Source organism: Cetorhinus maximus, chromosome 12 (assembly GCF_964194155.1).
Source record: "Cetorhinus maximus chromosome 12, sCetMax3.hap1.1, whole genome shotgun sequence".
In the NCBI taxonomy this organism is placed as follows: domain Eukaryota; kingdom Metazoa; phylum Chordata; class Chondrichthyes; order Lamniformes; family Cetorhinidae; genus Cetorhinus; species Cetorhinus maximus.
Genome location: NC_135890.1, coordinates 56,163,687 through 56,178,365, shown reverse-complemented (window position 1 = coordinate 56,178,365; position 14,679 = coordinate 56,163,687). Strand labels below are relative to the sequence as shown.

General features: G+C 43.4%; 1 protein-coding gene across 1 annotated transcript in view; it reads left to right on the top strand.

The window, feature by feature from the left end:
• The window catches only part of LOC144687076 (uncharacterized), a 64,484-nt gene extending 50,457 nt beyond the window's left edge, over window positions 1-14,027 (top strand). The window contains exons 4-5 of the mRNA XM_078552841.1: window positions 9,666-9,759; window positions 13,066-14,027. Coding sequence (XP_078408967.1) covers window positions 9,666-9,759; window positions 13,066-13,344 — 373 coding nt within the window. The 3' untranslated portion in view covers window positions 13,345-14,027. The remainder of the gene's footprint in view (window positions 1-9,665; window positions 9,760-13,065) is intronic.
• Window positions 14,028-14,679: the final 652 nt, after the last annotated feature.

The following is a 14,679-nucleotide window of genomic DNA, read 5'->3' as shown; positions in this document are numbered from 1 at the left end:
TAACCTGTTTTGGTGATATTGGGTGAGGACTAAGCAATGACCAGGGGAACACTCCCCTGCTGTTTTCTGAATAATGCATAAAATATCTTACACCCACCTGGGAGAACTGAGGGGCCCTCAGTTTAACACCTCATCCAAAAGATGACACCTCTGACTGTGCAACATTTCCTCAATACTGCACTGGAGTTTTGGCTTGGATTATGAGCTCAGGCCTTTTAATATGACGTCAACGTTTGTACCTGCTTGAAGCTCCTCCACACCTCCATCCCATGGAGGTGGGATGGGGTGGGGGGTGGTGGGTCGGTGAGGGCATCACAGGATGGACTTTGCTTTGGACACCTTAGCTGACAGCATCACCCAGGTGGTGTGCAGAATGTAAAGCCAAGCGGGGAGGAAAGCAGGCTCACGACAGATCCCACAACAGATCTTCACTCCAATAAGTTAAGTCAAAAACAATCAGATGGACTCTGTCACAGCTGAGCATCCCTATCTACCTGCAATATTCTTCCAGAGTTCCTCCCAGATAAATCATATCTGGGGAGTACAGAGTTACATCTACCGTAACGTGTCTGTGGTCCTTTTATTCTTAACTTTGTGCCTGGAAATTGAGTTTCCTGAACACAAAACAGAGGAACACCAGCTCTAGGACTTTTTTAAAGGTATTGCAGTCTTTAAATATAGCACGCAAACATTTATTTTTATTTTCAATGCCCTCTTTCCTCCTTCCTGTCTCATTTTCTCTCTCTATCCCTTACATGCACATTCAGTCTATAATTGCAGCTTGGCCATTTTAATGAATGTCACATTGGTAAGAATTATTTAAGTTTCATAAAAATACTCAATTTGTGGTCTGAGCTTATAATTGGAAGCAAATTGCTTTTCTTTTGACAGGTGTGCATGAAGTACAGTACAGTACTGAATCTCAATGCAGACTGTTCATAGTACAGCCTTTTACTAACAGCCCACTTTATACCATAGACCAGCCCTTTAGTTGACCAGACACTCCATAGATCTATCTCCCTTCCCCACTTTTTTTTACCAGTCTTTGGACCCTTTACTTGGGAGATGCATTCAAAAGCCAGAATAATACCATGTGTAAGTAATACAATAACATATGCTGTTTTATACTGCACTTATTCTGTACACTCCTGTCTCAGGAGGCCACGAATCTGAGAGTTGACATTCGTTTGGGTAGATTTTCAACTTAGATAAATTGTTCACCTAAATATCATTCCAAGTATCATCACCAAGTTCACAATCCACAATGGATCTTGGTACACTCTTACACCCCACTGTTTTGAGAAAAGGTTTTGGCAGATCCACAAAAACAATTTTACACCCTACTGGTAAATTCAGAATCTACTCCTTTGTAACTTGTGGGCAAATAAAGACTGGCATTTATGTAGCGCTTTTCACCAAGGTGTTTCACAGCCTATGAAGGCCTGCTGAGTTTTTCCAGCATTTTCTGTTTTATTCCAAGTAAACAGTAGTTCAGTGCTTGACTAATTGACTATTTGAACTATTTTAAAAACAGTCTTTGTAGTTCTTTCTAAACTTTTAAATTCATTTTGTATGTGGAATTTCTTTAGGTTGTTTCTGGCAGCTGAAGCAGGGATTTGGGGAAACATGCAAAGCCCATACGTTTTTGTAAAATTCTTCTGCACCTTCGAAATGCACATTCTTTATTCTTTATTCTTTCTTTTCAATAGTCAGACAATCTGCCTTATTAATTACTTTTACTACTCGAGTAAGTGGTGAACAGAGTCTCTTGGTTTTCTGTTAAGCTCGTTGGTTACCACACCAGAAATAACTTTTAAGACTTGCAATTTCCTAGGAGCTGGTACCAATCTGCTGCTACTTCTGCCAGAATTGTGAAGCACACCACATATAGACAGTTTCTGCCACACTTCCATCAAAGTTACTTTTTAAAAAAATTCATTCATGGGATGTGGGTGTTGCTGGCTGGGCCAGCATTTATTGCCCTTGAGAAGGCGGTGATGAGCTGCCTTCTTGAACCGCTGCAGGCCATGTGATGTAGGTACACCCACAGTGCTGTTAGGGAGGGAGTTCCAGGATTTTTACCAACGACAGTGAAGGAATGACGATATATTTCCAAGTCAGGATGGTGAGTGACTTGGAGGGGAACCTCCAGGTGGTGGTGTTCCCATGTATCTGCTGTCCTTGTCCTTCTAGATGGTATTGTTCATGGATTTGGAAGGTGCTGTCGAAGGAGCCTTGGTGAATTCCTACTTATGATGGAATGGGAACTGCTGAGAGTAAATTGGGATCTAAATGTCTAAAATATTATCTGAAATATTTTTCATCTGCACTTATGAAGATTTGATGAATTAAAGAAACAAACTTAACCTGCATGGGGTGTCCACCCACACAGTTAGGGGAGATCTCAGGGCCAATCATCTGACAGATATAGTTGACTGTCTCCCTTGACAGTTGGAGCTTCCTTCGGCACTGCACCTTAGTCATATTGAGGTAGCTGCTTCGCCGCCTGTATACCCTGGCAGCAGGATAGTGGCATCTTCTGTGGCCCCTTCCACCTTGGACAACCTCTTGGTCCCGTGCCCCTTGTGCCTGGGCCTGTACTCCCAAAGGTGGCTCCCCTGGAGGCTGATTGTCCAGTCCTGGCCTCCTCCTTATTCTATCCCTCCCTTCCTCCTCAGGGGAGCTGCCTCCAGTGGAGAAGTCAGAACCTGTAACCCCAGGCTAAATGGAGGCCTCAGGAAAGCTGCAGGCCCGAGAAAGATAGCTGTCTGCAGACTGGTTTCAAAGTACACAAAAAGCTCGTGGAAATCGATGAGAACTGCTAACAATCACACAGACAACTTTTAAACACTTTCAGCAATTAAGACTTCGTGTAAAACATGAACAACCCCTCTGAGTCCACATATCCCGACATTGCATGAGTTTTCTTAAAAAATCTCCTACCTGCCTGCCCGTTGGGCCCGTGCTCCGAACTGAAGTTCGCACGGGCCCCTCAAAATCCAGGACAATTGGCAAGTTAAGGGTCTTAACGAGCCCTTCAATTAATGGCGGGCGAATGCCCCGCTGCTGAGCGCGCCCACCGACCGAAATATCGCGATGCCGCGCGCTGACATCGGCACGCTCGAGCGATGTCAGCATGCGACATTTTAAGTACTGACATGTGGGCTCCGCCACCCGCACGTTAGCCGGAAAATTCTGGCCTCTGTTTCCATCAGTGTTCCACCGCCTAGTTGATTTGGCACTGACGAGGCCATCTAGCATTTGCTTCAGAAACTCATAAAATCATAGAAGCATAAAAACTCAGTGGAACATTGATTTCAAAGGAAGATAGACTATCCAGCTTAAGCCTGAACTTGGCCCATACGAATGAACCATTGCTTTTCAATGTATCAAAGCCATGCCATTATTAAAGTGGACTTGAAGCAACAAGACAGGCACTGCACAAACTAGCTGTGGCCAGATGACTGTTACAGAATTAACCAGCAGTGGTTGATGGGATGTTTGGTTCATAGCCTCTGTTCCGATTTGGAAGCAAAGAAATGCCATTAAGTAGGCTGATGTGGAAATAATGTCATTATAAACAACAATTCATTTAATTCTTTGGGATTTACATAATGAGAGATAGTTTCATCACCCACCTTACAGTCAGTTGCTAGTACAAATTTGTCAGCACATTTCTATATAAGTATGCGCCTAAGCTTTTATTTAAAGTGACTGGACATGATATCCCAGTCTCATTTCAGTCCCAGTATCCATTTCAACCACAATTTAAGCTTAATAGGAGGGCCATATAATGGGACACTAACCCTGAAGCAGCAGGTACTCTGCTACTGTCTGTTTGTTTTAAATAAGCTTTCAGTGGATGAAGGTAGAGAAGATGTGGATGAACTATGTCTCGAAATACTATGAATTAATATTTCGCCTGAGAATTCATTGACAGTTGATATTAATTATTCTGGCAAATGTTTGATGTTAGGAGGTTTTTACTGAAGTATTTGAAATCTCCAAACTGTCTGGAAGACTTCATGTCACCATGGTGATATGATTGTGTGTAAACATCTTTTTTAGTTTCAAGCCCTGTCATCTAATTAAAAAAAGAATCCTTAAAGCATTTCTTTAGTTGTGGCTGTTTTAAACCTGGCCACCCTGGTCTGGTAAATATAGCTGTTCTCTCTAACACGCAGAGCTTTCTGAATCTGTTTGTAGTTGTTGACTGATTAATGAGCAGCATTGATCTGACACCTGATAGTAACTAGAGAATGTCTTAAACTAAGCAATTCATGCAGTATGGGGGTACGTTTCACAAGACTTAATCACTGATGGTAACCAGACCAAATTCCAAAACAAACAGAGTTAGAACAGAGAACAGCAAATGCTGGAAGCCTGGCAGTCTGTGGAGAGAGAAAAACAGAGGTATCATTTCAAGTTGGTAACCTTTCATCAGAACTGGAAAAAAGTTAGCGAGGTAGATTTTATGCAAGTACAAAAGCAGAGAAAGGGAGGGGGGATGAAAGAACAAAAAGGGAAGGTCTGTAACAGGCTGGAGCGATTAAATCTCAAAGCGGATGATAGTGCGAGGCAAAAGGGGATGATCATGGGACGGGAAAAGAAACAAAAGATGGCCCTAGAGAAGGTGTGAATGGCATCAGCAGGGTCATTATCAGCACCTGCTCTCTAGAAAAATGGAAGCAATGGTTGTGGTTGTTGGAGACCAAACATCTATCGCAGTTCATCACTGCAGGAGTTCCTCAGGGTAGTGTCCTCAACCCAACCATCTTCAGCTGCTTCATCAGTGACCTTCCCTCCATCATAAGGTCAGAAATGGGGATCCAAAACAAAAACAAAATTACCTGGAAAAACTCAGCAGGTCTGGCAGCATCGGCGGAGAAGAAAAGAGTTGATGTTTCGAGTCCTCATGACCCTTCAGCAGAACCAGTTCTGCTGAAGGGTCATGAGGACTCGAAACATCAACTCTTTTCTTCTCCGCCGATGCTGCCAGACCTGCTGAGTTTTTCCAGGTAATTTTGTTTTTGTTTTGGATTTCCAGTATCCGCAGTAGTTTTTGTTTTTATCTCAGAAATGGGGATGTTCGCTGATGATTGCACCAGGTTCAGCACCATTCGCGACTCCTCAGATACGGAAGCATGTGCAAATGCAGCAAGACCTGGACAATATCCAGGCTTGGGCTGACAAGTGGCAAGTAACATTTGTATCATACACAAATGCCAGGCAATGACCATCTTCAGTTAGAGAGAATCTAACCATCTCCCCATGACATTCAACGGCATTATCATCGCTGAATCCCCCATGCTTGGGGCTACCATTGATTAGAAATTGAACTGGACCAGCCATGTAAATACTGTGGCTACAAGAGGCTAGGAATTAAAGTGCTAGGTGACTGGAAGCTTGGTGCCATGTTTATGGAATGAATGGAGGTGTTCAGCAAATCGATCACATCAGCATTTGATGTCTCCATTCTGGACAGCCAAGTGCCTGGTGTCCTAGATAGTGGGAGGAAGGGCAGAGAGGTGTGACTGGGGGTGATAGAAGTGTGAAGAGGGAACAGTCCCTTTGAAATGCTGAAGGGGAAGATGACATTTAGTGATGGAATCATGCTGGAGGTGACAGTAAGGGTGGAGGATGACCTGTGGAATGTGGGTGCTGGTGGGGTGGAAGGTGTGGATGGGTGCAGGGGGGTGGGGCGTGGGGGGGAAGGGGGGGGGAATCTCTATTGTGATTCTGAGAGGGAAGCAAGGGTTGAATGCAAAAGTGCAAGAAATGGGATGAATATGGTAGAGGTCCTTGTCAAAGTTGGGTGAGGGAAAAGAAAGACAAATGAGAAGCACAAGTATGGAAGGTTGCATTATCAGAACAGATGTGACTGAGACAGAAATACTGGGATAATGGAATAGGGTCTTAACAGGAGTGCAGTGAGAGGAAATCTAATTAAAGTATCAATGGGAGTTAGTGGGCTTGTGGTAGATATTGGTTGACAGCCTATCCCCAAACATGAAAATAGAGAAGTCAGGGAAGGGAAGGGAAGGGAAGAATTGGAAATGGAACATGCAAAGATGAGGTTTGGGTGGAAATTTGAGCAAAGTTAATGTTTTCAAGATTTTCTGGTTGGAGTGAGAGCAGGAAGTGGCACCGATACAGTCATCAGTGTAGAGGAAAGAGAGGTGAAGGAAGAGGCCTGAGTATGATTGGAACAAAGAATTTTCCACATATCCCATAAAAAGGCAGACATAGCTAGGACCCAAAGGGCTCCTATAGCAGCAGCTTTTACCTGGAGGAAGTGGGAGGAGTCAAAGAAAAAGTTGTTCAGTGTGAGAACAAGTTGAGGTGGAAGAAAATGGTGATGGATGAGGACAGGTTGGGCCTCTGTTCAAGGAAGAACGAGAATATCCAGAGGTCATGTCTGTGGGGGATAAAGGGGTAGATGGACTGGATGTCCATGGTGAAAAGGAGATTGTTAGCATCATCAATGAAAGTCATGCCCCACACTTCGGAACACCCTCGATAAACCCTCTACCTCTCCACCTCCCTCTTCAAGACTCTCACTAAAACCCACCCATTCACTAAGCTTTTGGTGACCCCCCTCCCAATATCTCCTCTATTTGACCGGGCAACCATTTTTTACTTTGGATTATGCCTCTCTGTAGCTCCATGGGACATTTTGTATGTATGAAAGACACTCTATTAATGTAGGCTGTTGTTGTTTCTTACTTGGCCTTAGTGTCTGCTAGCCTTACACATTCCCTTGCTTCAGGCTGTATCAATAAGACAAGTTATATAGTATTGTTCTATACTATAGAACTATCCATGCATACTATTGATAGTTGCTATTTGTATCAATGTGAAAAAAGTGTTTTTGATTTTGCACCAGTGCTTGACGTGTGACTTAAACACCAGGGGCAGAATTTTCTGCCTGTCAGGCGGGCGGGCCCGACCCAATCTCCGGCGGGTGGGAAGCCAATCCCCGCCGGAGAAGCGGGCCCCACCGCCATTATAAGTGGTCGGTCCAATTAAGGCCCGCCCAGCGTGACATCCACCGGGAAGCGCTATGTGCTCCCTGTGCGGGCGGGGGGAGGGATTCTCCAAATGCGAGAGTGCGCTCTTTCACGCATGCACATGAAAGAGTGCACATCTCCCTGAGGCTAACTGCAGCCTCAGGGAAATCGCTGACACTTTTAAAAATATGAAAAATAGAAAAAAAATCCCTAATGTGTCCCCCTCATGTGACAATGTCACGTGAGATGGGACATGTTCATAATTTACATAATAAGTTTATTAAAATTTTTAAAACCCTGCATGAAACCTCATCCCGCCGCTGGATGAGGTTTCATGTTTTTTCTATTTGCCGCCAAGGCTCCTGTCCTGCCCGTCAACCTTAAGGTTGGACGGGCAGGTCCTTTAATTGTTTAAATGATCCTGTCAATGGCCTCAATTGGCCATTGACAGGTTGGTGGGCCCGCCACTGATTTTGCTGTGGGCCCACCTTCCTGAAAATTTAAATGGGGCGGGATGACATCGGGGGTTCCACCTGATGTCATCCCACGTCATTTTACGCGTTGGTGAGTGGGCCCCGCCCCCTGCTCACCGACGGCAAAATTCTGCCCCAGGGGAAGGATTTTTCCCTTGTTGGGCAGGCTCGGTGGGAGCGGGACTGGACCATGATTTCACACAGGCGGGGCAATTAAGGACCACCACAGAATCGTGCGCTGCAGTGCTCAGCGCTGCCTTTTTTTGCGGGGGGGAGGAGAGCGAACGCGCAATTTCGCACAGGTGCGCGCAGGAAAAGCTCCCTAAGGCACAGAACTGCCTCAGGGAGATGAACAGTTTTCAAAATAAAAAAATAAAGGTTACTAAAATGTTATAAAACATGTCCCTTCATGCGACTCTGTCACACAAGCTTTAGAAAACCTCACCCTGCCCATGGAGGTTTCCTAAAAAATGCAAAGGCTGCTTGGCCTTTTCGCCTGTCCGCCAACTGTAAGGTTGGACGGGTAGTGAAAAATTTCTTTCAATTACCTTTTTAATGGCCTTAATAGGCCTATTTAATTGTTGGCGCGCGCCTGCCAACCGAAATATCGCGCGTCATCTCATGCTCAGTCAGGCAGGGCGTGCGCCTGCCCACCGAGCTAAACATTCTCCTCCAGTTTTCTCAAAGGCTATTATAATGAAGCAAATATCTGATGAGGTTATTTTGCATTTTAATATTAATTAATCCACGCTGCATAATTTTGTCATGTTTTCCAATCAAAAAGCATTCCCTTTAGATTTTAAAAGTGCGCCAATTTACATTTAAATAGTGGACTTAACCCTAAAGCTACTAATTTACATCAATAATTTATGTGGAATGCTCTACATTAATTTCTTATCCAACCTTTTCCTTTATTAACCAATATCTGCAATTTTTCTTGATTTCTTTTTGTGCAAGTAACTCTGTCGAGTTGCTTTCATGTTATGTACAACTAATGTTATCATAATTTCCTAGTCTAAACTGTTGAGAGTCAATGTCATTTATGCAAGTTAAAGGGTTAAAACCTTGTAATGAGCTGTAAATACAGAAGCATTCAGATGCACTCAGTGGCAGTAACCCCACCATCTGCAACACACACACATTTCACACATGTCATTTTAAAGGGTGGGCTGGTGGTTGATATCGTTGTTTTGTGGAAACCGGGTGGGGTGGGGTTTCTGTTCCTTTTGACTGCACAAAATGCTATGGAATTGAAATTGGTTCACGTTACATCAGTTTTTTTGAGTGCAAAGCAGAAGCAAGCCACACCAATCATCACAGGCATTGGGGCCCCACTGCTAAATGCTAAGGACCATTTCTGTTTAGGTGCCATGGGCGATGCTGTCGGTGAGACAAGCGACCCGACACTTGCTTTGAGCAAGCTGCCTGTGATGACTCGGACAACATGTATAGCTCACATCAGGTGTCCTGATCCACTGGGCCTCTCGGTTTGGGCACTTGCTGGGCGCACAACACAATATCTGACGGGCCCAAAGCAAATCTTATTCCCAAAAAGCTTTTGGACCATTTTTGTGTGGCCTGCAGACTTTAAGGACTGTTAAGCCCTTTATGGCTTGTTGGTTCGGCTCCTCAGGACCTGGAGTCCTTTAGCCAGAGCTTGCAGATTGGAAACATCAACTGGAGCAAGCAATTCAGGAGTCCGTGTTTGAAATGAGCGAGGGAGCCCGGTTTTAATACTGAAATAAGCACTGCCCTCCTGTCGGGTGGATGCCAGTGCACTGCTATTGCACTTGAATGTGCAGATGAGGCACTGGCTACTCCCCTGCTAAATTGGATATTGTTATGTCCATTTTGAGGCCTGTAAACCGAGTCCAACAATGTTAAATTTAGGTCCCAATGTGACTGGAAAATCTTATCTGTCTTTGGCCCACGGTAACTATTTGGCCTGGTAACCATGCTGTGGAAATATGGCAGCCAATACACACATACACACGAAGATCCCACAAACAGTAACGTGATGAGTGAACAAGCTAGTCTATTCTATTGATGTTGGTTGGGGGATGGCTGTTGACCAGGACACCAGGGGGAAGTGCCAATACATTTGGAATGCCTCCGGAAGTTTGGATACAGTTAGAAATGCTTGGCATGATTTCAAAATGTGTATTTGTCTTGTCTTGTGCAGGTATGAGGTGGAACACAAACAGAACATGGAGCTTCAGTGCACAGTTCAACAGCTGAGACATAAACTTGAGAGACAACAGGAAAATCATTGCCAGGTCAGCACTTTGGAATGGCATATAACTTGTAAAAGGAAGTAAAGAACTTGCATTTCTATAGCATGTTTCACTCAGGATTCCACTAAGAATTGCAGCCAATTAAGTACTGTTGTAAGTTAGTCACTGTTATAATGCAGGAAACATGGCAGCCAGTGTGCGCACAGCAAGATTCCACCAATAACAATGAGTGATATGACTGGATAATGTTTTACTGATGTAGGCTGAGGGCTAAACATTGGCCAGGATAGCAGGGAGAAATCCACTGTTCTTCCTTAAATACTTCCAGAGGATATTTTATGTCCGCCGCAGTTTAACCTCACATCAAAAGAACGCATCTCCAACAGTGCAGCACTCCCTCAGTACTGCAGCAGAGTATTGCTCGGGATTATATGCTTAAGTCTCTGGAGTGGGGCTTGAACCCAGAGTTAGAGGTCAGAGTGCTACCAACCACTGAGCCACAGTCGACAGTATAAAGGGCGGCTTTCAGTTTGAGCCCAAAACAAGTGCAATATTGCTGGTGCTTCCGTGTTGGCTGCCCAAGAGGGAAATGCTGTGCATAAATGGTGGGTTTTTAAAAATTCATTCACGGGATGTGGGCTTCTCTGGCTGGGCCAGCATTTAGTGCCAATCCCTAGTTGCCCTTGAGAAGGTGGTGGTGAGCTGCCTTTTTGAACTGCCGCAGTCCATGTGGTGTAGGTACACCCACAGAGCTGTTAGGAAGGGGGGTTCCAGGATTTTGACCCAGTGGTGGCGGTGATGTCACTGAACTAGCAGTCAAGAGACTCAGGTTAATGCTCTGGGCACATACTTTCAAATCCCACCATGGCAGCTGGTGGGATTTGAATTTAGCTAATAAAAAATTGATTAGTAACCATGAATCAATTGTCATAAAAACCTGGTCTGGCCTACATGTGACTTAACTTCCCTTTGAAATGGCCTAGCAAATTCAAGGGTAATTAGGGGTGGGCAACAAATGCTGGTCTTATCAGTGACACCCACATCCCATGAAAGAATAAAGAATAAAAAAGGCCACCATTTGAAGGCCATGAATTATGTCGGTGCTCGGGCGTTATAAACGGTGGACGTGTGGGGTAAGTGGGCATCAACTGCAGCTTGCTGATTTGCTACGATAGAAAATCACCAGCTTTCATGTGGAACCTGCTGGCAATAGGGCTCATTAAGTGGGGCTTGGGAGTAGGGAATGGACCCCAATTATCACCATTCACCTGACACTGCATGTGGGGCCCTGTGTATGGTTCTAATGTTGCTTCTGGTCACAGCTTTGAAATGTACTCCAAACACTTTCTTACAGTGTGGAATTTCTTCCCATTTCAACTGAACTTGGAGCCCACATAAAACCCATGAATTAGTTTGACGTAATTATCAACAGCTCAAGGTGTAGCTCCCAAGGGAGTGCAAGTCAAAATGCTTTTTTATTGGTGACTTATTTAAGTTTACTGGTTTAAAATAGAGAAGTTAATCAAGTTAAGCATTTCATCAATGTAGAATACAGCCAGCATTGTACTGTAATGTGAATGTAATGCCTGCCAAGGGAACTGTTTTGCTGCAGTAATAGAATGCCGGGTCTATTTTCCTCAAGAAATATCCCAGGGAATTCTCACCAGAATGTTGTAAATGCTGACTGTCAATAAAATTTGATTAGGACAGTGTATTGCAGTCCCAGCAGGTTAATATTTCTAGACTTTTAGTGAGATTAGAGGGATAAAAGTAGTGATTTAGCTAGTAGTAAAATATTATTGTACATCAATGCTGGGCATGGTATGCAATTCTCTCAAGCCGTCTTTTGCCAGTTCTGAGTTGCCGTCGCTCTCCAGAAATAATGCCCTTTTTGTATTCAATTAACAACAACAACATATTTATATAGCATCCTTAATGTAATAAAATGTCCCAAGGTGCTTCACTGCAGCATTATAAAACAAAATATGACCCTGCGCCACATTAGGCGGTATTAGGTCACATGACCAAATGCTGGCTCAAAGAGGTAGTTTTTAAAAAGTGTCTTAAATCAGGAAAGTGAGTCAGGCGGGTTGAGCAGTTTATGGGAGGGACTTTAGAGCATATGGGCCTACACATCTGAAGGCGTGACCACCAATGGCGGAGAAATTAAAATCAGAGATGCTCAGGATGGCAGAATGAGAGGAGTGCAGATATCTCGGGGGGTTGTGGGGCTGGAGGACATCACAGAGATAGGGAGGGGCGACATAAATAAAAGGTAAAAAAAAAGGAACTTGCATTCACATAGAGCTCTTCTGTACTTCGGGCATCCTGAAGTGCTTCATTATATTCAACTACTGTTTAAGTGTTAGTGACGGTTGTAATGTAGGAAACGTGAGAAAGAGGGGAGGAGAGAAGGCTCTGTGTAAAACAAGCATTCGACCTGAGTTTACCCGTTAGGTTAGATTAAAGTTAGGGTTCAGTGATAACTGCAGTCAGCTCAGCAAACTGGGCTGCTGTTGGGATATTCTTAAAAACAAGAAGATTATCTGATGAGTTTGGCAATTTTTGTGCTTATCAAGGAGAGGGGTTTTACTGCTGAGGAATGGAGTATTTTCAAACTTTCCCTCTGAGTCAGTGTTCCTTTCTCTCTACACAATTCTGAGTTCAGATGACATTGATAAACTGCCTGTGATTCCCCCTTATAGTTTAAGACACTAACTTAATCATAGGCTAACAGACAACATGGGCATATCTTATTACCTTGCAGTTGGGTGACAACCGTGGCTCACTGATAGCTTATCTCACCTCGTACAAATGTGACATATTCATTACTCATACTGAAATCGCCCTGAATTCAAATCATGCACACAGAGCTTTTTAAAGTACCCTTGTGAGATTTAATCATGCAATGCCACCATTAAATTTGTCCAACTTTTGGTTCTCGGAAATCTGGGCCAGCATTTCCATTGAGCTTTACCTCAACCTATTTAAAGATTCAGGCAGGCACTTCCAAACAATATTTGAGCGCGACCTTTGAAACGCAGGTCACCCTTGTGAAATGTACTTTGAAACCCACTCATTATAAAGAGCCAAATGCATTAGTTTAAAGAAAACTGAATGGATGGCGGTTATCAGTAACCATTTGGCGGAGCGCTTTGCCCAGTAACTCTCAGAGTCATTGAGGTCTACAGAACAGAAACAGGCCCTTCAGCCCATCAAGTCTGCCAGCCAAACAAGTACCTAACTATTCTAATCCCATTTCCCAGCATTGGGCCTATAGCCTTGTATGTCATGGCATCGCAAGTGCACATCCAAATACTTCTTAAACTCTTTACGCTGTGTTTTCAGGACATGATATGCATGAGAGAGAAGGCTGCGGAAGCAGATGCTTTGATTCAGGAGCTGGAAGAAAAGCTGAGAAGGCCAAGTGACGATGGTGGCGCCATGAAGATGCTCCAGAAAATCCGGGAGGCGAATGAAGCTGAGATGAGACAGTATCAGCGCCAAACCGAACAGAACTACAATCAAAATGTAAGCTGTAATTCATATCATCATAGAATCCCACAGCACAAGAGGAGGCCATTCAGCCCATCATGGCTGTGGCAGCTCGCTGAAAGAGTTCTCTAATTAGTCCCACTCCCCTGCTCTGTCCCCATTTTTCTCTTGTTCAAATATTTATCTAACCCCTTTTTTAAAGTTAGCAATGAATCTGCTTTCACCACCATTTCGGGTTCATAATAATCCTCTGTAGAAATAAAAAATCATATCTTCCTGCCTCTTTTGCCAATCCCCTTAAATCTGTGTCCCCTGGGTTGGTCACTGACCTTCCTGCCTGTGGAAACTGTTTCTCCTTATTCTCTCAATCAAAACCCTTCATGATTTTAAAGGCCTCTATTAAATCTCCTCTTAACCTTCTCTGCTGTAAGGAGAACAGCCCCAGCTTCTCTAGTCTCTCCATGTAACTGAAGTCCTCATTCTCAGCACCATTCCAGTAAACATCCTCTGTTCAAGGCTTTAGTGGTGCTTGAAGTCCTTTGTTCCATGTGATGGCTCTAGTGTTAAGCAAATAGACAGAAGTTTCATGAATTACTTTGGTTTTTGTAGATCCATGAAATATGGATTGGCCCTAAGAATTAACATATAAAAACAGTCGCTGAATTGTGATCATGGTCCATGTAGATACCTGATCAATAGACATTTAATCTGTTTTTTAAACAAAGTTACTTCCAGTACCATTAATTTTTGTGTTGATTTTTCAAAGTTAACAAAGTGTGTTAATTGTCTTAATTAAAAATGCAAATACACTATTTCCACTGCCTACGTATCCACATGCTTCGCTAACATTTTAATGTCTTTAAACAGGTATTTGATTGACCTCCCATTATATACCTTTTTACAATTTTGCTTTCCATTGACTTCAAATTTGGAGAGATATATAACAGGCGGCCAATCCAATATCGCTTGATTTAAAGTATTGTCCCCTATCCAATTCCCAAGGTTACTTCCAGCTTTATTGAGTTTAATTTGAATTTACTGCTCACCCAGTACATTGAGAGGACATTGATCGGGTGTTTCACATTGTCATTTTCCAGATCTGACTTTCCATTAGAAGCAACACTTCCAAATGGCAAAGGGATTTAGATCTGGGTTACTTAAGTCAATAATTTGCATGATTTGAAGGTGACCACATTCCCCTTGTAGATTTACAGCTATGTATTTATAGTTATTATAGTTTGGATAAATGTAGGACTGTAGCTTTCAGAACAATTCCGTGTTATTAGATCACATGATCTGTGTAAACCAATCAGATTGGAGTGCAGGGAACCTCTAGGAGGGAGTTCTTCTTTAGTTATAGAGTTAGATGCACAGATGTAGCTGCTGCTGCTGTCTTGTAAATAAAGTTCAATGTTTCCACCAAGAAAAGTTGCCTGGAAAATCAACTCTATAACAAACTGGCGATGA